General features: G+C 34.1%; 1 protein-coding gene across 2 annotated transcripts in view; it reads right to left on the minus strand.

Annotated features, from left to right (window-relative positions):
* The window catches only part of SSBP2 (single stranded DNA binding protein 2), a 283,441-nt gene that overhangs the window by 74,184 nt on the left and 188,830 nt on the right, over positions 1-20,427 (minus strand). The window contains exon 5 of one of the 2 annotated variants that reach the window (XM_055342208.1): positions 7,373-7,462. The exons of the other annotated variant lie outside the window; for it this stretch is intronic. Coding sequence (XP_055198183.1) covers positions 7,373-7,462 — 90 coding nt within the window. The remainder of the gene's footprint in view (positions 1-7,372; positions 7,463-20,427) is intronic. 2 annotated transcript variants of the gene reach the window in all.

Consider the following 20,427-nt stretch of genomic DNA (forward strand, 5'->3'; position numbering starts at 1 on the left):
CCCTCTAGTTAATGCTGTAGGATCTTTAGTTGTTTGAAACTGCAATTTTTTTTTAAAAAGCTTACTTAGTTACTCAAGCTGAGCAGTTTTAATTTGTTCTAATAGTTGAGGCCAGAAAAACTATTACCACAACTGCAGGAAAGCATTATCAAAGCCAGCAGCTGTCAGCCACCTTTATTTATTTATTTTTTTTTAGGCTGCTTTTTATCTTTGTACTAAAGAAAGACTCGTTCTATTTTCAATATTTAGAATCTCTGTTCTTTAAAGATTCAAAATTACATTTTAAAGAAAATTAAACTTAATTTTTATGTCTTGAACTTTGATAAATAAGCAACCTTCCCCACCTCTACTCCCCAAATCATGGTGTATTTAACTCTGAAAAACACTTATTTTTAATGTCTGGATTTTTAAACAGTATATACTGACAATATTATCGTTCAGTAAGTCAAGTCTACTTGAGATTTTCAGTACCCTACTCATTCAAACTAAGATAGGATATACTAATTTTTTGGCTTATTATCTAAGATTGGAGATTCTATTTACAACTTCCAGGGAGAGGGAAAGGAAGTTTCTCCTGGTTTAGAGAATTTCCTAAAATTAACTGCAATAGGCCATGGTCAGGAAGGATAAGAGGAAAAGAAAATCAACGGGAGTAAAGGCAATACCAAGATTAATAATGAAAGGGAACCAAGAAAGCATGTAGACCATTTAAGTAAACAAGGTAAAAAGGATGTTACTGATTATAGAATAATTGTATAAAAGTTTACATAGGAATAGCAGAGCAGGGGTGCCTGGGTGGCTCACTCAGTTAAGCATCCAACTCCTGATTTCGGCTCGGTCATGATCTCAAGGTCATGACATCGAGCACTGTTAAATGCTCCACAATCAGCAAGGAGTCTGCTGGAGTCTCTTTCCCTCCCCTCTACTTGTGCATGCATGTGTGCTCTCTCTCTCTCAAATAAATAAATAAATCTTTAGACAGGATTTTATTTGAGAGAGAGAGAGAGAGCACAAGCAGGGGAAGCAGCAAAGAGACAGGGCTGCCTGCTGAGCAGGGAAATCTCTACAGGGCCCCATCCCAGGATACTGGGATGGTGACCTGAGCTGAAGGTAGATGCCTAACCAACTAAGCCACCCAGGTGCCCCTAAATAAATAAACCTTTCTTTTTTTTTTTTTTTTTTTTTTTAAAAAAAAAGAAGGAATAGCAGAGCAGATGAGTATACTGAGTTATGAGAATATCTTCAAAACATAGGACTTATTTCCAGAAACAAATTAAATACCAAACCACTTCAAGAAACATTTAACCAAAGCTTGTAAATGTTTTTCCCTTTTTAGTTTCAAGATCATTTGATTGTTAAATTAAATAATCATTTTTTCTCATTTTTTGATTCATTTTGATCCTCTTTCTTTTAAAATATCAAGTACAGTGTATTACCCTGAGCTTTGTTGTCTTCATTGTTTTATGAATGTCATGTATACTGAGCTCTTTCTGTCAGTAACAACAGCATGGAGAAAAGGGAAGGTTTCTTTCATTTTTCATTCTTCTTATTGTATTATTATTATGTCAAAGCATTAGGTCAGCTTGTTACAGTGCAGTCTTGCTAAAAATAGAACCTTTGGAAAATACACCCTGAACAAGGAAGGAGAGACGTCTGCAAACCACCACTAGATGGCAAAGCAGCTTTCCCACTGCTAACATTATGCCAGCAAACAAAATGTGACTTAAAACCTGCTGCAACATGTTGTCTACAGTATCAGTTTCTATCAATTCAGACTTTAAAATATGGATGATCATCTCAGTCTGAAACTAAATTGCTTGGTATGTTCTATCTTCAACAAATATTTATAATCTTATTGATGTAAAACTTTACATTTATAACCCAACATCAAAGTATTATTAGTTTTCAACAATTACAGTTAAGAAAATTCACAATCTAGTGAGTAGAGTACAGTAACTTTATCAAGATAAAAATCAAAATAAAACATAATACGTGGTAAAAATGAGCCAAAGGGTATAAAGTGTTCAAAAATTAGATATTTATAAGCATATCCCACATTAGTTATATACTCAAAGGATGTAAATTAGCACTTATTAAAAGATTATGTTTTTAATACAAGATATGGATATGTTTATCTATAGTGACAAAAAACAAAATAGATTTTTCTACTTAAAAGCTTTCTTGTGGTAGAGACCAGAAAGGAGGAAAAAACAAAGTATTTTCACCTCCCTCCCAAATTTTCTTGGTTGAAATAAAAAAAATGCCCATTTCTTCAAGGTAGTATACAAGTAAGGGTACATTCACAGGAGAAACTTTCTTGTTACCCAAATCTGTAAAATGACAGAACTTCATAAGGTGACAAATAGTCTAATTTTTTAAACACAAAGGAAGAACTTTGTTTTATTTTATGCATTTTACTAAACCATTTTTATGGTTATACATAAGAAGAAAATCTCATTGGTTCAAGGAACACTACTACATATTCAATAAATTACAGGAACCAAATTTGCCTGTCTTTTGATAATAATAAGAAAATGAATAAATAGAAGATTGATGCTTTTAATACATAATTAATATCTTGGCATACAATGAAATTTCACATACAATTCTAGCGTGGGGACAGGAGACTCAGAGTATAGACTCAGTTCTGATTGCCTACCATGTGTACTTCCACCATAATAATGCATTTTCTTCCAATAAAACTACCAAACTCTAGTTAGATCAGTGGCCACTTCTACTGCCTCCCCTGGACCCAGGAGCAAGACTTCTCAATTTAAGTAAGCTGCTCTGAAGTCATTCACCAGTTCCGGAGTAGGTAGGTCACTTTGAAAATTTATAGGATTTTGTATACAAATTACTCATTCGATAAAAGACTCCAAGTAAATAAATATGTGTCTTACTTTAAATGGCTTTATTTTATTAAATTGATATGTCCTTTTGCATGTTCTACTATTCCCATTGATTTTACTTAATTGGTCTAGTATTCAACAACAGAGGCTCTTCCATTTCAATAAAGATGTCAAAGTTTAAGTATTAACAATATTAATATCTGTCACAAAAAGACACTACTCTAAATTTTACAGTATAATCACCTAGTGTGTAAAACTCAGAGTTATTGAAGCCAGTGCTTTATGTGCTAATTACAAACTCTTCTTTCTTTAGTTTCATTTTATTTTATTTTATCACATTCTGATAGGCTCAATTCTTTCCTGGTCTCGTCCCATTCCAGTTGACCCCAAATAAGCTTTGAATTTCCTCACTAAGAATGGGAATTCAAAACTATTCTCATTCTGGATAAATTCTTGGAGGTTAATATTCCTTTTGGAATTGAATTAGAAACTGGTGTTTAGACTTGAATTATGATTGTTTGCTGCTATTTATAGTCATAGAAGTCAGCTACTCTTAACAACAGGCATTATAGCCAGAAGTACACCAAAGTATAGACCAATCACTGTAGGAAACCAATGCTGATATTTAGGAAATATTTGAATAGACCAATCCCATCATTATATGTACCCAAAAGATAATAACATCTTTTTTTTTTAAGTTTGATAGTATGAGTTGTTCAATATTTCAAAGAGGTATTTCTAGGGAGACTGGAATTAATTTTGTTGAATAGGGAAAAAGAATATTTAGGATTAGCTAGAATGGTCTCCCTGGATAAAGAGGAGTGACATATGTAACTTTTTCTATCTTCTGTCTCTCCTAACTTAGTAAAACCATTAAAACTTTCCAGAGGTCCAAAGTAGGAACCTCAGGATGACCCTTGATTCTTCCAATTCTTTCTTTTCTACCCCAAATTTGGTTTATCAACTAAAGCCTATCAAACATAATTATGAATTACTTACTTCTTCCTTTCCAATCTTACTGCAACTACTCTTCTATAGGTCTACAGTTTCTTCCTTGGGCTACTTAACAATAGTCAACTGACTGATTCCCTTGCATCACTCTCTTTAACAAGTTCTTTATCTTTCAAGTGTTAATGTTTTTGAAATTCAGTTGCATATCATCTTACTCTCTCATTCTGTATTTTCTTGCTGGATAATTAACCTACCTCCACCGACTCAAGTGCTCTTACTACAATGGTAATCCTGCAATTTTTATCTTTAGCCTGGATCAATCACTTAGGCTTCAAATATAACTAACTAAATAGGTCCCAAAGGAACCTCATCTATCCCACCTCAAACCTACTCCACTTTTTGGTCTCTATCTTAGAAAATAAAATTCCCATCTGTCCAGGTTGAGACAGAAACCAGGGCACTATTCTTGAATTCTTTTGCTCACACCCTCTGCATTTGTCTCTTAAATCTACTCCTCTCTCTCCACACTCACTGCCTTCAGACCATCATTAAATCTCACCTAGGGATCCTTGGGTGGCGCAGCGGTTTAGCGCCTGCCTTTGGCCCAGGGCGCGATCCTGGAGACCCGGGATCGAATCCCACGTCGGGCTCCCGGCATGGAGCCTGCTTCTCCCTCTGCCTGTGTCTCTGCCTCGCTCTCTCTCTCTCTGTGACTATCGTAAATAAATAAAAATTAAAAAAAAAATCTCACCTAGATCACTGTACCAGCCTCCTGCATAGTCTCCCTACCTCCAGACCTGTCCCTCTGCAATTCTGGCTACATTGGAGTGATTTTTCTACAAGTACAAATATCAACATGTTTCTCTCCTGCTTGAAATCCTTCAATCGCTTAAAACTGCCCTTAAGATCAAGTTCAAACTCTTACCTGACCTACAAGCTCTTCAAGGTTCCTCTGGAGCTTCATCACTAGCCACTCTCTCTTTAGCTAAGTAAACTCCATTGTTTTTGTTTTTTGTTTTTTTTTTTTTTTCGTTTGTTTGTTTTTGTTTTTTTTTTTTTAAATATTTAGTTTCTCTCTTCTCCCCTCTGGGCTTTTGGAAATTCTTTTCCCTCTTCCTATAATATTCTTTCTCTCACTCCTTGACTCTGCCTAACTCATCTTTGGATGCCAATTGAGATTTCATTTACTATTTTAACAATATTTCCCTGACAATGACTTCCAAAGATTGGGTTTGTTGGCCCTCTGATTTGCTCTGAGAGCAGAGTTTCTACTCAATACAACCATCTTCTTTCTAGACTCCAATTGCTTGTCTCTCTCTCCTTAACCACAATGTATATATATTTTTTTTTTTTGAGGTCCTCTATACTTTTGCTTACATTGTTCCCACCTTTTTTTCCTGGAAAACTTTCCAAACTACGCTCAACTTCATTCATGTAGACTGCAGCTCTTCTTCTAGGCTGTCACAGAATATTACCCTTGATTCTGTTACAACACATAGCTTGTTATATTACAGTTATTTATTTTTAATAATGCCTCTTGGCTAGACAATGAGCTTCAGAAAGGTATATATTAACATACTCATTTTTAGATGCCTGCCACAGTGCTTGGTATGTAGTAGTTCTTAAGTATGTATCCCACTAGAATAATTAAAACAAAGTTAACTCTGTTTCAACTACTCTTACCCAGAATTAGGCAGAAGACAGATGAGGAGAACAGTTCATTTTTCAAAATGTGAACATAAAAATGTATAGGTTAATACATCTTTGTATTAATCCTGGAAGTATTTTGCTTCTTTCTCCACCCACCCCTCTTTTTTTAAAAATTTTTTTTAATTTTTATTTATTTATGATAGTCACAGAGAGAGGCAGAGACACAGGCAGAGGGAGAAGCAGGCTCCATGCACCGGGAGCCGGATGTGGGATTCGATCCCGAGTCTCCAGGATCGCGCTCTGGGCCAAAGGCAGGCACCAAACCGCTGCGCCACCCAGGGATCCCTCCACCCTCTCTTTTTAAAAGTGCCATTTAGAGAGCTTCTACTAGCTCTTATATGTAAATAAACTCTTTTGATTTACTCCCTAACTCTAATTCATCCTTGGCAAGAGAAATAGAGCATGAGAGAAAAAAAAATAAATGAGCTAAAAATATTTTATGAATAATGATCAATTATGAACTTTGAAAGGTAAACTCTATGGCAGAAGTCCAGAGCCTTGATTTGAATCCCAGCCCTGTCATTTTCTGACTTTGTGCAAACCATTTATCTATCAAGCCTTGGTTTTTCCATCTGTGCAATAATAATAATAATAATAATAATAATAATACATACTTCATGCTTAGGGTTATTGTCAGAAATAAGACTTTATGTAAAATATTTAGAACAAAGCGTGACATACAGTAAGCAGTTAATAAGTGTTTGCTATTATTATTATCTTAAATATTGTTTAATTAATAATTAAGAGTTATAACATGTTCCCAGCTTATAAGAAAGGGCCCTTAAGACAGAATATGAGTTCTAAAAGACATTTGAATATTCTAGACCACTTGAGTATTAATATAGAGTAGCTGTCCAAATAAGCATATCTTAAAGGACTTTACATTTCAGAGTTCGTACTAGGTTATAATTAAGACTTTTGTGTTCAATTGCTGTCACTATGGAAGATTTTATTCCTCTATTTTCACATTTATAAGTACACTGATCTACCCTGTAATGATGGTATGAATCAACTAACAAGTGACTGTCAGGATTTTGAAAATACAAAAATACCAAAGTGACAAATCAGTTTGTAAATACCTAATGTAATTCACTAAAAATATAGAATAATACATTAATTCCCATAATGCCTTCCAATTCTAGTTCTTAACTATGTTCTTGCTAATTTTCTCAAAGGATGTTATAAAAAATTAACTATGAAGTATAAAAAAAAGAAACTTCAGAATCTTCAGAATTATAGCACATCTGTACTGTAAAAATCATTATCATCGTTGCTAAAATAAATGGTCTTGTTGAGATTTTAAAATACTAGCACATGTATTTTAAAATCCAATTTTAAAATGTCATATAATAATATTAATAACAATTCTAGCTTAAAAGCCAAAAGGATGATTATCAAAATATTTTGATTTATCTTATGATTTTGATAAATGAAAAAGTATGATTTAGCCATATTTTGAAAGTACAGCCAAATCTTGATTATCTTTAGTCCATGGAGATCTGGATAGCTGGGGGAGTTAAAATCCATCTATCATTCCAGAACTTCATCTTTAGCCTCTTCTCCCACCACATCTTTACCACAGTTAACTTAATGGACCAGTTTGCATTTCCACTCCCTTTCTTTCTTACTTGAAGAAGGAAATGCCAAAATAAATAAGTGAATAAAAATTTGACAACAAATAAAACATAGGAAGCAAGGGCTAATCTATACACTTGATAAACAATCTCTGAATATCAAGAGTTGGCTGCACATATTGTTTTCCTTTTAGAATTAAAACAGCCTCATTCTCCTTCATATCTTTAAATAAAATCAAGCAGGAGTTCCTATGCCTTAACATTCCTAGTCAGAGTTTCTCTGAGTACCTGAAAGAACCCTGGTGGTACAGGACCTACTGGCATGCCATCTCCTGGGGGAATGTTTCCTAGCACTGGGCTGGGAGCTGCTGCAGCACTCTGCAAAGAATAAAGGAGAAACAAACCTATATCATTACAGCGAAGGCACAAAACCAAAGACTAACGATAATAGATTGTAGGAAGGGAAGGTTTTCACTCCCCCGAAAAAATACTGGTACTTTCTCCCACTCTAGAGGTAAACTAAGGTACAACAGTTAGTTTAGTATATGACTAAGTAACTTGGTTTAAGCAAGTCTTTTAAAAACTTTTTGAATCATAGGATTTTAATAAGATGGTCTATTTGAATGATAAAATGCAAATAATAACATGACAAAAAGATAAAAGTTTAAGTAAATGCTTTATTGAAGGCACAGGCATCTGAAATGACAACATCAATAACAAATATGGAAATATATAGGTAGTAAGTCTGAAAATGGTGGGTACAGAAGTTGGAAAAAAGAACTCTTCTTAGATTATGCTTTTCTGTATCATAAACATGTACAGTTAATTTTCTTCCTATAGGTGGTCACACATTATTCAATTTCTGATACACTGCAACTGGAAGCCAAAATATAATTGATACCAAAAACAGGGTGTGAGGATGAAAACATAATTAGGAGACTGAATAAAAGAAAAGAATTAGATTTAGACAGATTAGTCTCATATCAACAGATTATGAAAAAAACAGATTGAAAAACTCAGTCTATTTCACTTATAAAATGTTTCATGGAACCCTAGAGCTTCATGAAGTAGAAGTACTACAAATTTTGAGTTAGAATCTTTGTAATCAAATTTAGGTTTCAGATTCAATCCTTATATACAACAGTAATACATAGCACTCACTATTCGACAACCATGGGTTTCATCCTTCTGCCTAGCTAGACATATAAATACTAAGAACAGTCACAAAGGGACCAGAAATGTGCTGAAGAAAGATCAATATGAATCCAACAGTTTTGCTATGAAAAGAACTCAAAACAAATACTGGATCTAGTATATCTTTTGCACTGTCCTTGTCCATATATCAGTGTATTCATTTATACATTAATATTCCACTAGAGCAAGTAAAATCCATGTTTGTAGCCTACATTTCCTGGCATACAAATTGATAAAAATATTAAATGTGTTTTTTGTATAATACAAGCTGTTTTTAATAATGAAGACCAATGATTTTAGTATTTCCTGAGGAAATCTAGATTTAAGTGTCGTCATATAAAATGTTGCTTACCTATGAATGCCAAAATTCTAAATTTCTGATAAAGCATATAAGAGGAGAAATAATATATACATATATTTTAAATATTTTATTTATTTGAAAGAGAAAAAAGAGATATACTGAGAGAGAGGGAGAGAGCTACAGAAGCAGATTCCTCACTGAGCAGAAAGCCCAACTCGAGGCTTGATCCCAGGACCCCAAGACCATGACCTGAGCCAAAGGCAGATGCTTATTAACCACTGAGCTGCCCAGGTGCCCTGAAAAATAATATTTCTTAGATATTAAGATGAAACATTAATCTGTTATTCTATTCTATTTTATTATTATTTTTTTTAAGTAGCCTCCACACCCAGCATGGAGCCTAATACAAGGCTTAAACTCACAACCCTGAGATCAAAGCCTGAGCTGAGATCAAGAGTAGGGTGCTTAACCGACTGAGCCACCCAGGTGCCCATGTTGTTCTATTTTAAGCAAAAACATGCAATTTATTTAGTTCAAATAACATTTATAGGAAAAATATTTATAGGAAAATTTTTATAGGAAATATTTATAGGAAAAAATATTTGATTGAGGTCATTTGACAGTCAATTACTACTGTCGAGGGGAAGGTGCTCTCAGTACTAAAAGCTAGACATAGGATGTCACTACTGTTCTAATTAATAATAGGATAGAAACATTTTTGAGACGAGTCTGTGAACCAGTCTCACCTATACTTTTATAGAAATGTGTACTAAAACTTTGAGTATATTCAGTGAATTACTGCAACTTCTTAGTGTAATTCAAAGATGCTATTTGTCCCTCAATTCTAGTTTCCTAGAAAGCATATAAAAGAACCTTTGTCTCCCCAAAGGAAGTTTGTTTGTATCTAAACTAAAATACCAGGCCATCCCTTTTTTTTTTTCTTTTTGGGGACCACATTGTTTAAAAGCATATAATATGCTAGCTTTTTTCTTCAAAGTTCCTCATTATATATGCTTCCTATGGTTTTTTTTTTCAGCTACTTTTAAACTTATTTTACTTATTTAAAAGTGAAACAAAATGTATGATTCAGATGAAGATTTAAACAATTAAATCTTTAAAATGCCTTCTGAATGTTCATTTCATGACTTTAAAATTATTGAACAAAGTCAAGCAAAATATATTTTGTCAAGAACTTTTTTATGCTCTGTAACATAGCAGTTAACACAGTAGGGGAAAAAAATCCCTGCTATTTGGAAGTTAACATGCTAGAGCAAGAAGAAAGTAATGAGAAGTTCTATGGAGAAAAAAAGAGCAGAGGGCAGCCCGAGGGCTCAAGGGTTTAGTGCTGCCTTCAACCCAGGGCGTGAGCCTGGAGACCGGGGCTCCCTGCATGGAGCCTGCTTCTCCCTCTGCCTGTGTCTCTGCCTCTCTCTCTCTCTCTGTGTGTGTGTCTCTCATGAAAAAATAAATTAATTAAAAAAAAAGAGCAGAGAATAGGGAGTGCCCAGTAAAGGGAGTAGGGATTATAACTTTAAGTAGAATAGTCAGGAATGAATGAATATCACACAAACTAATGGATCATGTTATGGTGACTGATTTAAATATGCTCTTACTCTATTTTTGAGACTGCCTCCCTGTATTTCAAGATGTACCAAATCCTACTGTTTGCACTTACTCCCTCACAGTATTCCAAGAATTCTGTGGAAATTTTTCTTTCTTAATAATCATACTTTGGGCAAATAGTATTCTTAAAAATAGAAAAGAATGGAATAGGAAAAAAATAGAATAGAAACAGCAAATTCTTTCTTGAAAATAGCAAAGAGTTTTATAGCTAGATGATTTATGATTTTAGAGCATGATGATGTAGCTTTCTGGTGTGATAGTAATTTCTAGCCTTGGCCTAAGGTACAAAGTGAAGTGAACAGAATCTTAGTAATTATCCAGTTTCTTTACCTAGTCCAAAGCACTAGTTCAGAGTATTTCTGCCCAAACTTCACTCAGTGGATCACATTTTGGAGCTAAATTATGCATCCATTCTTCTGGGATGTATTGTTAAGGGATAATTCACCCTTTATTGTACTGTGTGGACTCAAGCTTAGAATACCATTTGGTACACTGTGTTAATCATTAATAAATACTAGTCTGATAATAAATACTACAGAGGGACACTAAATGGCATTGTAGGCATTGTAAAAGAGTGTATTTTTCAAATCACTTGCTCATTTATATATAGTAGCAATATAAATAATACATGCTTTGAAACTGTAAGCAAAATGAGAATCAAGTTTTTGGGATTAGGCATTTATGTGGAAGGAAGAAGTACAAAATTTCTTGAATTCACTGCTGCAATTTATTTATTTTTATTTTTTCTGAGAGAGAGAGACAGAGAAAGAGCATGAGAGCATGTGTGTGAGCAGGGGTTGCCGGGGCACAGGGAGAAGGAGAGAGTGTGTGTGTGTGTCAAGCAGGCTCCACAGCCAGTGGGAAGATGACTGTGGGGCTTGGTCTCACCACCCTAAGATCATGAACTGTCATTGTTACAATTTCTGGAACTTGTTTCAAGTTTACTTCCAGATTGTGAGAAATTTATCTTCTTTTTTTTAAGATTTTATTTATTTATTTATTTATGAGAGAGAGAGAGAGAGAGAGAGAGAGAGAGAGAGAGAGAGAGAGAGAGAGAGAAAGCAGGCTCCATGCGGGAGCCCGATGTGGGACTCGATCCCAGGACTCCAGGATCACACCCTGGGCTGAAGGCAGGCGCTAAACCGCTAAGCCACCTAGGGATCCTCAAGAAATTTATCTTTTGACTTAAGGATAGACGGACAGTTTTTGGCTCTAACTTATACAGTATGTACTATTCTGTAGGGTGGTGACTAAATCACAAAAGAAGGGCAAGTCATTTCATTATATTAAGAACTACTAGAAAGCATCACTTACAGGGAATTTGTGTGAATTCCCATTAGATACCATAGAAAATCCTTTATTATGCAATATATGCATAATTATTTAGGGTTGACTTTAAAAAAATTCCTCTCATAAAAAGAAAAATATGCAAATATTATGGCTTTAAAATATTTCTTCTAACTAAACTGAATACATAAGACTTCAGGACAAATGTGAAAATACTAATTCGTACTAAAAGTGTTTTGTCTCTCTACTGGATTATTTTGTATGCTTTCAAAACATACTTTCAGATATATATTTTCTAACTGTTCTTAAATCATTTACTTTGTCATAGCCTTAAATTTCAAGATTTTTTGAGAGTGAGAACTTTATTTTTTCTTTTGTATTTCCCCAAGTCACTAATATGCTTTACCTACTTTTTATATATCCAATATATTAAATTTGGTGAGTTATTTGCTTTCCCAAGAACATAGTAAAATGTACTTTAAAGAGTCACCTTGAAATATTTACATGTTGTTATATATTTATCTTTAAGTATCTATGGTCGTTCTCCTGTCTTGGACTTTCTATACTTTTATCATTCTACCTTTAAGAAGGCATAAGTCAATCTGAGCCTCTTCGTCTTTTTTGTGTTTGTTTTTCCCTTCTATAAATGTTCAGCACCATTTCCCATTTTTCCCTTTCTCTGAAATGCCATTATATAACTGTATTTTAAAAATGTTTATTCTCCCTCTAATTCCCTATTTCTGAATTTAAAGGAGAGAGGGGTATACTGTTATTTTTCATTTTATCTTCTTAAACAAAAATTTGAAATAAAACATAAAAGAATTCTTATTTTAATCTTAGTTGTTATCACTAGTGGCCTCTGGTAGAAAAAAAATTGTATATACTTTTGTGTGGAGGTTTCAAAACAACAGACATATAATAAAATTTTATTTAAAAATAAAATTAGGATACAACCTATTCTTAAATTAGCATTTATCAAGATTCTTTTTTTTTAATTTATTTATTTATGATAGTCACAGAGAGAGAGAGAGAGAGGGAGGGGGGCAGAGACACAGGCAGAGGGAGAAGCAGGCTCCATGCACCGGGAGCCCGATGTGGGATTCGATCCCGGGTCTCCAGGATCGCGCCCTGGGCCAAAGGCAGGCGCCAAACCGCTGCGCCACCCAGGGATCCCCATTTATCAAGATTCTACACATTAAATAACTAATAGTTTTATTTACTAAGAATGTTGGAGAATCAGCTGCCTAATAATACATCAGGGAATCAATATATAAGTCTGTACTTGGGGCAAATATTTTAAGTATATGTAAAATTGTTAAGGTAATAACTGAAGAACTAACATGGTGATACAATTATTAGAAATAGGGAAGACTGATTTAAGGGAAAGGTGAATAGGAAGAGATTGGGCAGGGAGTTGATTTATACTATTAAGCTATCTGTGCTATTTTTAAGTCATATGCAAGGATTCTTTTGAGAAATATTTAAAATGGTGATAATTTGTATCTTGTCTTTATAATTTTAATGCAAAGCATGATTAAATATTTGGCTGTTGCTTGAAGACATATTGTTTATCATACTAAAAAAATTTTCTATGCCTAGTATTCTAAAAACAATTTTCAAAGAAATCAAATTTAAAAAGACGCTTTGCCTTTTTATATTTGACTGATACTTCTGGTTTTTCTTTTAGGAAGTATGATAATTAATCATATATTGATAGTCTCCTTAAACTTAAATCATTAATGTATTTCTGAGATAAGCGATGTTTGATCATCATGGGTGATCCTTTTAATAGGGCAATGGATTATATTTGTTAATATTTTATTTGGATTTTTACATCTATATTCTAAATGAGACAGGTTTAGAAATGTTCCTTGCTGTATTATATTTTTCAAACTTGAACATCCAGATTATTTTACCTTCTCAAAATGAACTAGATGGCAAACCATCTTCTATCATGCTCTGAAGAAGTTCTATATTATGGTGTTTATCTGCTTTTCGAAAGTTAAAAAATATGCAGCAGTAAAACTGCCTGAATACAAAGGCAATTCTGGAAATAATTATGGTCATTATTCTTTTTATATTTTCTAAAACTTCTTTTTGCTTCAATTCTGTTCATTTACATTTTTTGCAGAACACTTCATTTCATTGAGATTTTTAGTTTTATCCATATTCACACTACTTTCACGTACTTAAAAAAAAGTCCTCTGTAGCAGCTGTGAGAGACTGCTAGTAGACCAAAAACATCTGTTTTTCCCTTCTTCCATGGTAATAGAACTGTAGCCAAGCACACAGCAGCCCAACTACATCATATTTCTGTCTCCCTTTTTCTCACCAAGAATTGAGGTTTTTAATTAATGGAATGTGAGCAGAAGAGCTATACACCATATCCAGGCTTTGTTCTTAAGAGTTAGGAATGTATCCTACCTATTTTTTAAATTTTATTTTTAAGTAATTTCTACACCCAACATGGGGCTTGAACCTACAAGCCCCAGATCAAGAGTAACATGCTCTACCAACTAAGCCAGCCAGTGCCCCATCTTACTTATTTTTGATTAGAGATCTAATTGCTGTCAGATGAAGATTCATTTTTTCTCTCCTAAGCTAAATTAGCATTTTCATCATTATCTTTGCCAGAAATTGCTTACTTCTTTTTATTTTTTTTGCTTACTTCTTTTACTGTTTTGTTAATATGTTTACTTTTTAAGTTTTTTTATTATCTCTATTTTCATGCTTTTTAAAAAAGGCTTTCTTGTTTATTTTTAAACTTCCCAATTAAATTAGTAAATACTTTATTTTGTCTATTTTTTAAAAATACAAAGAATATAAAACTGTGAGGTTTGGCTCTAAGTTTACCTTTGATTGAATCTGCAAGGTTGATGTTGATGTTCATGACTTTTCTTCTAAATCATCTCATCAATATAATTTCGATTACTGGATAGAAACCAAAATTATACTGATGAGATGATTTAGCAAAAACAAAAACAAAAAAACACCACCAACATCAAACCTTGTAGATGTAAGCAAAGCTATACTTTAATTTACATAAATGGTTGGAGGCTTTATTTTTGTTTTGTTTTTGCTTTTGTTTTAGATTTTTATTTATTTATTCATGAGAGAGACAGAGAGAGGCAGAGACATAGGCAGAGGGAGAAGCAGGCTCTATGCAGAGAGCCCGACGTGGGACTCGATCCCGGGTCTCCAGGATCACGCCCTGGGCCAAAGGCAGATGCTCAACTGCTGAGCCACCCAGGTGTCCTTATTTTCGTTTTTAATTTCAAACGTTCCCAACTATGTCTCGGTAAGACATAGTGTATAATTTCTACATTTAGGAATTTGTTGAATAGTTTTTTGTGGTCTAACCAAGATCAATTTTCATAATTTCCTATGGATATTTAATAAAATAGTCCACATTTTTATACATTTGTGTAATAACTTCATATTGTCTCTATTTTTTGTCCCCTTGCTCTTTCAAATATATATAATACCCTATAACTGTTTGTCTATTTCTCCCATATTTTTCATGTTTAATAATTACTGCCTTGAATCTACTTTGTCTGAAATTAATATTGCGAGCTCTTCTTTCCTTGTGTTTGTGTTTATTTTACATCTTCCATCCATTTATTTTGAAATTTTATGCTATATTTGTTTCACTTATGAGCAAAAAAATCCTCTAATATGTAGCTAATGAGATGTCTTTTAAAATTGGGGAAAAAAAAACCCAAATTGTATTTATCCTAAGTTTTAAAGGTATTAAAAAGTCAAGACAATATCATTTACTTTTCCCAATGAAAAATGAAGCTAGCTTATTACTCTTCTATGTCTCCCTCTGACATTTCCTTCAATAATTCTTATTGTAAACATTTGGAGTTTTAGGCATAAGGTATTAATTTTCATCATCTCTTCTTTCAGTAATAATTTTTGCTCTCTCCATTCAGTTTCATAAACATACTTACCGCTTCAAAAATAAAGAACTCCAATTTTATCTATTGTTTTCCCTATCAGTTTCTTAAAAATAATATAACATTTGCTACCATAGAGTTTTAATTTTTACATTCCTAGTTGGCCAGAGGATACATAAATATCATTTTCCAAATTCTTATATATGCAAATATTTTTGTTGACTCTCATCGAAACTAGAGATACCACTGTTGTCTGGTATTCAATGTTGCAGAAGTCTGATACTGTCCTGATTTTTGTTCCCAGGAATGTAATCTGTTTTTCTCTTCTAGATATTTGGAGAATGTTTTCTTGATATTTATAATTCTCAAGTGCTTCAATTCCATATCTAGGTACTGATTTCTAAATTTCTTGCCTAAAATGATGTGAACCTTTTCAGTGATCATTCCTGGGTTATTTTTTCTAATGCTAGAGAGTTGAGGGGGGAAATGTTTTCGGTTAACATGCATAAAGGAAATATCTGACAAACCCCGAAGGGTCATTCATTGTAAATGTTATTAGTAACCAAGTAAATAGTTAGGATATTATTGGTAACTAGGGAAATCTGCTTAAGAATCTTACCAGGAAAGGGGGCGCCTGAGTGGCTCAGTGGTTGAGTGTCTGCCTTTGGCTCAGAGCATGATCCCAGGATCCAGGATCAAGTCCCACATCAGGTTCCTTGCAAGGAGCCTGCTTCTCCCTCTGCCTATGTCTATGCCTCTCTCTCCGTGTGTCTTTCATGAATAAATAAATAAACTCTTAAAAAAAAAAGAATCTTACCAGGAAAGGATCTTCATAAGTTATTGGTGGCATGGGAAACTGGTACAGTTGTAGAAAGCACTTTACATGTATCTATCATGTACTATAAAAAATTAATAAATTTTGACTAAGTGATCCTTCTTTTCAGATACTATTCAAACATAAATTCTCAACTGTGAGAAAAACAGTATGCATAAAATATGTTCACTATCACTATTTATAGTACGAAATATTCAAAGTACCTAAAAATTCAGCAACGATGTAATGGTTAAATTATAGTACAACTAAGTGACAAAACATGATTCAACTATTAAAAATAATGGTTACAAATGGAATTATTTGGGAAACATGGGAATTTGTTTATGATATAATGCTTTGTGAAACATGCCAAATATAGAATTGAGTGTAGAATATATATACTATAAATATGCAAATGACAAAAATAATCTATAAAAGACAGTGGGCGGATATATAAAGTTAACTGTTAAAATTATATAGCTGATTTTTTAAATCAAATTTCCACAACTTTCTGAAATGTTATATTATTTCTATTTATAACATAAAGGAAAATCATTATAGGTTACACATACAACACTGCCAGTTTTGTCAAAAGCTATATAATAGGAACAAATGCTAACTTTACTTAAAATAAACCTAATCCCTAAAATTTAAGGTTACAAATATGTGGACATTTCTAACTTAAATAAGAACTTTTATTTCAATAAAATAAAATATAAAACATTTCTATTTTAATACTATGAAATATAAAGTTTTTTTGTCTTGGAAAGTTAGATCCTATCATCAACCTAAAAATCACTTACATTATTCCTGGGCATTTGTTTGCATTGATTGCACAAGTTCATTTTTAGCACTATATACTCTAACCGCAGTCTGTCCCCCTCAGTTACCCTCTTAGAATGTGGAGTACCAGGATCATTGACTGTTGTGCTACATTTTAGGTCTGCTTTTAAATCATAAACATATTTTATATGTTGCTTTCACCAAACCTTAATTATCCAAAGAATAGTATTACAACCCCTTTGGCTTCCAAAAGAGAGACAGACTCAGAAATAGCATTAAAAAAAATCAAGTAACAAAAAACAAACAACAGAGAAGAAGCAGATTCTGGACTCTGACACCTCGAAGCATAGTAATTGATGAAGAGTTGGTAATATAAATACTATAGCTGGTGCTTGCCATACAGAAGAAAAAGAGTGCTTTGGTTGGTAATTTCTACAAAATGCTAACTTTTTCATATGAAAGCCAAGAAACATGGGAAATAAATAGGTAACAGAAGGGACAGAGCTACTTGTGCTAAAAAATGTTCTAAGTGCAAGAGAAATGCAGAGGGACCCTGATAAACACAAAAACGATATCATTCCTAAAGGATACTTTGAGGAGGCAGCCTTTAATTTATTTAGTTGTTAATTTCCAGAACAGCAGCCATGTCTCAGAAAGCAGGTTCCATAAATTCTGTATTCAGCTTTATTAGAAAAGGTAGATTATAAGAAAAAAGAGCTGACCTAAGAGATTTGTTTTGAGACAATTAAGTTTTAGGTGATATCTTTACATCTGTATATGCGTCTCAAATACGAGGTGCTCATTATGTACCTGGGGCTATTCTGAGATTCAGATTCTTTTTGATCACACAAAATTTTTAACTTGGGTGCAATTACTCCTCAAAATGATAATTATGAGTTATTAAGAAAACTTATATAAATAGCACATAAAAATTTCTGTTTAAAACATATGTGGATATTTATGACAAACATGCTTAGCATTCATATAAGATCAGCCCTCAAGAAGTATTAATTATCTTCATATGAATGTTAGAGGTTGAGTAAGTTATTATTAAAGCAATAAGCCTGCATTATGACCACATGGTTGAACTGTAGGCCTGTCTGTGAACTTTTCCCTTAAACACCCCTCCCTCCCCATCACAAACATTTTAGTCACTTAATGTAACATTCAACAGTATTTCAAAATGTCATAAAGACAAACACAAGAAAAAGATGTTTAGAAATATTAATGTTGTACCCTCTCTTTCACAAGTTTTTAACCATTACCAATTCTAGTGGATTGCCCTACTTTTACTTTTTGACCTTAAACATGAAAACCGTTGTCTCCTTTTTATACTATTAAGTATAAAAATCCCTCCTGGGCTTCTACTTGTCTGAGAATCCAGGTATTTTAACTATTCATACTAGCACCTAGTAAGGGAAACTGAATTATCAGAGTTATCCTTGGAAAAAAGAATTCCCTCTGTGGTAGACAGAATGGCCCCCAAAGATATCCACGATCCTTTTTAAAAAATATATTTTATTTATTTATTCTTGAGAGACACAGAGAGAGGCAGAGACACAGGCAGAGGGAGAAGCAGGCTTCCTGCAGGGAGCGTGATGCAGGACTCGATCCTAGGACCCCAGAATCACAACCTGAGCTGAAGGCAGATACTCAACTACTGAGCCACTCAGGTACCCCGATATCCATTCTTTTAATCCCTAGGGCCTGTGAATGCACAAGTCTCTATAAACTGAGAGAAGCCCTGGCTGACTCCATCAACCACAAGAAATTGAATTCTATAAACAGTCTACACAAGCTTGAAAATGGATGCTTCCCAGAGGTTCCTGAGTAGAACTCAGCAGGCTCACACCTTGATTTCAGCTTTGTGAGACCTTGTGAGTAGAAAAACCGGCCTAGTCAACCCAGACTTCTGACCTAGAGAACTATGAGATAATAAACATATATATTTTTAAAGATTTTATTTATTTATTCATGAGAGACACACAGAGAGAGAGGCAGAGACATAGGCAGAGGGAGAAGCAGCTCTACACAGGGAGCCTGATGTAGGACTCAATCCTAAAACCCCGGGATCACACCCAGAGTCAAAGCCAGATGCTCAACTGCTGAGCCACCCAGGCATCCCTAAACATACATTATTTTAAGATGCTAAATTTGTGGCAATTTGTTACATCAGTAATAGAAAAGTAATATACCTACCCCAAAATGACTATTTCATTTTGAAGAATATATTCCATAGGGCATCTATAAATTGGGGACCTCTAAAGATCCTTAGAGGTTATTGTACTTGACCTGTTGTACAGTATGTATTTGCCAATGTTACATTTGATTAAGTCAACTGTCCTGATTAAAAATAAACAACAGAACAAAACAGGTGGTTGCTGGGCGGGGGGTGGGGGGTGAGCTAGGGGGATGGGCAAAATAGGTAAAGGGGATTAAGAGGTACAAAATTCATTATAAAGCAAAATAAGTCACAGGGTTGAAAATCACACCAGAGGGAATACAGTCAATAATATTGTAATAACTTTGTATGATGACACACAGTAATGACATTTATCATAGTAAGTACCGAGTAATATATAAAATTGTTGAATCACTATGCTGTACACCTATAACAAGTATAACAGTGTATGTCAACCATACCTCAATAATAAATTTCACACACACACACACACACACACACACACACACACACACACACACACAAATGTCCCCTAGGTTAGGTTTTGTGGTTTTCCTAGTCTCACAGTTATTTTAATGGCTTTGAAGCATGTTGCATGTGAATCAGTTTGCTCCTCTCCACAGTAGGGAAGCATAGCAAGGGCAAGAATGTCAAAAGCAGTATCTCTTCTTCAGTTATTATTGCCTGCCAGGCTCCAACTGTCTTCCTCTTCTCTACAAAGAAATGGCTCCTTAACTGTTAACTGCAGGTTCTAGACTAATCCCATCTAGACTCTAGCCAAGTTAGCTCCTAGGTTGAGAAAATATAAAGACAACTGAAACCAGAGATTAGGAGTCACCATGATGCCTATTCTAACCCTGCACCCTGATGAAAGTAACTAGGATCGGGCTTCAATTCTTATGGCAAAAGATCCATTTCTAACTTCCATTTGCTGAGTTTCCAGCTCCGTTCCCATTTAACTAGCAGCTCAATGTCTTAGAGACTAGCTAGCAAAAACATTCTGCTGAGTTCTTTCCTCATATTAATTCTGAGAAGTATGCTCTGCTACTGAACTTCCACTTGCACAGCTGAGTCCTATTTGCAGTTGCATTCCCTAGATACAGATAGTTCACCTGCTTAGATTTCCACCCATTATTTCTTGCCATGCACCCTGCTGCATAACATTTGCCACCTGCACATTTCCATGACGCATTCTATACCAACCTAATGATGATCATTTGCACATACCACTATGTGTGGCCTACTACTAACATCCAAGAT

Source organism: Nyctereutes procyonoides, unplaced genomic scaffold (genome assembly GCF_905146905.1).
Source record: "Nyctereutes procyonoides isolate TBG_1078 unplaced genomic scaffold, NYPRO_anot_genome, whole genome shotgun sequence".
Classification (NCBI taxonomy): Eukaryota; Metazoa; Chordata; class Mammalia; order Carnivora; family Canidae; genus Nyctereutes; species Nyctereutes procyonoides.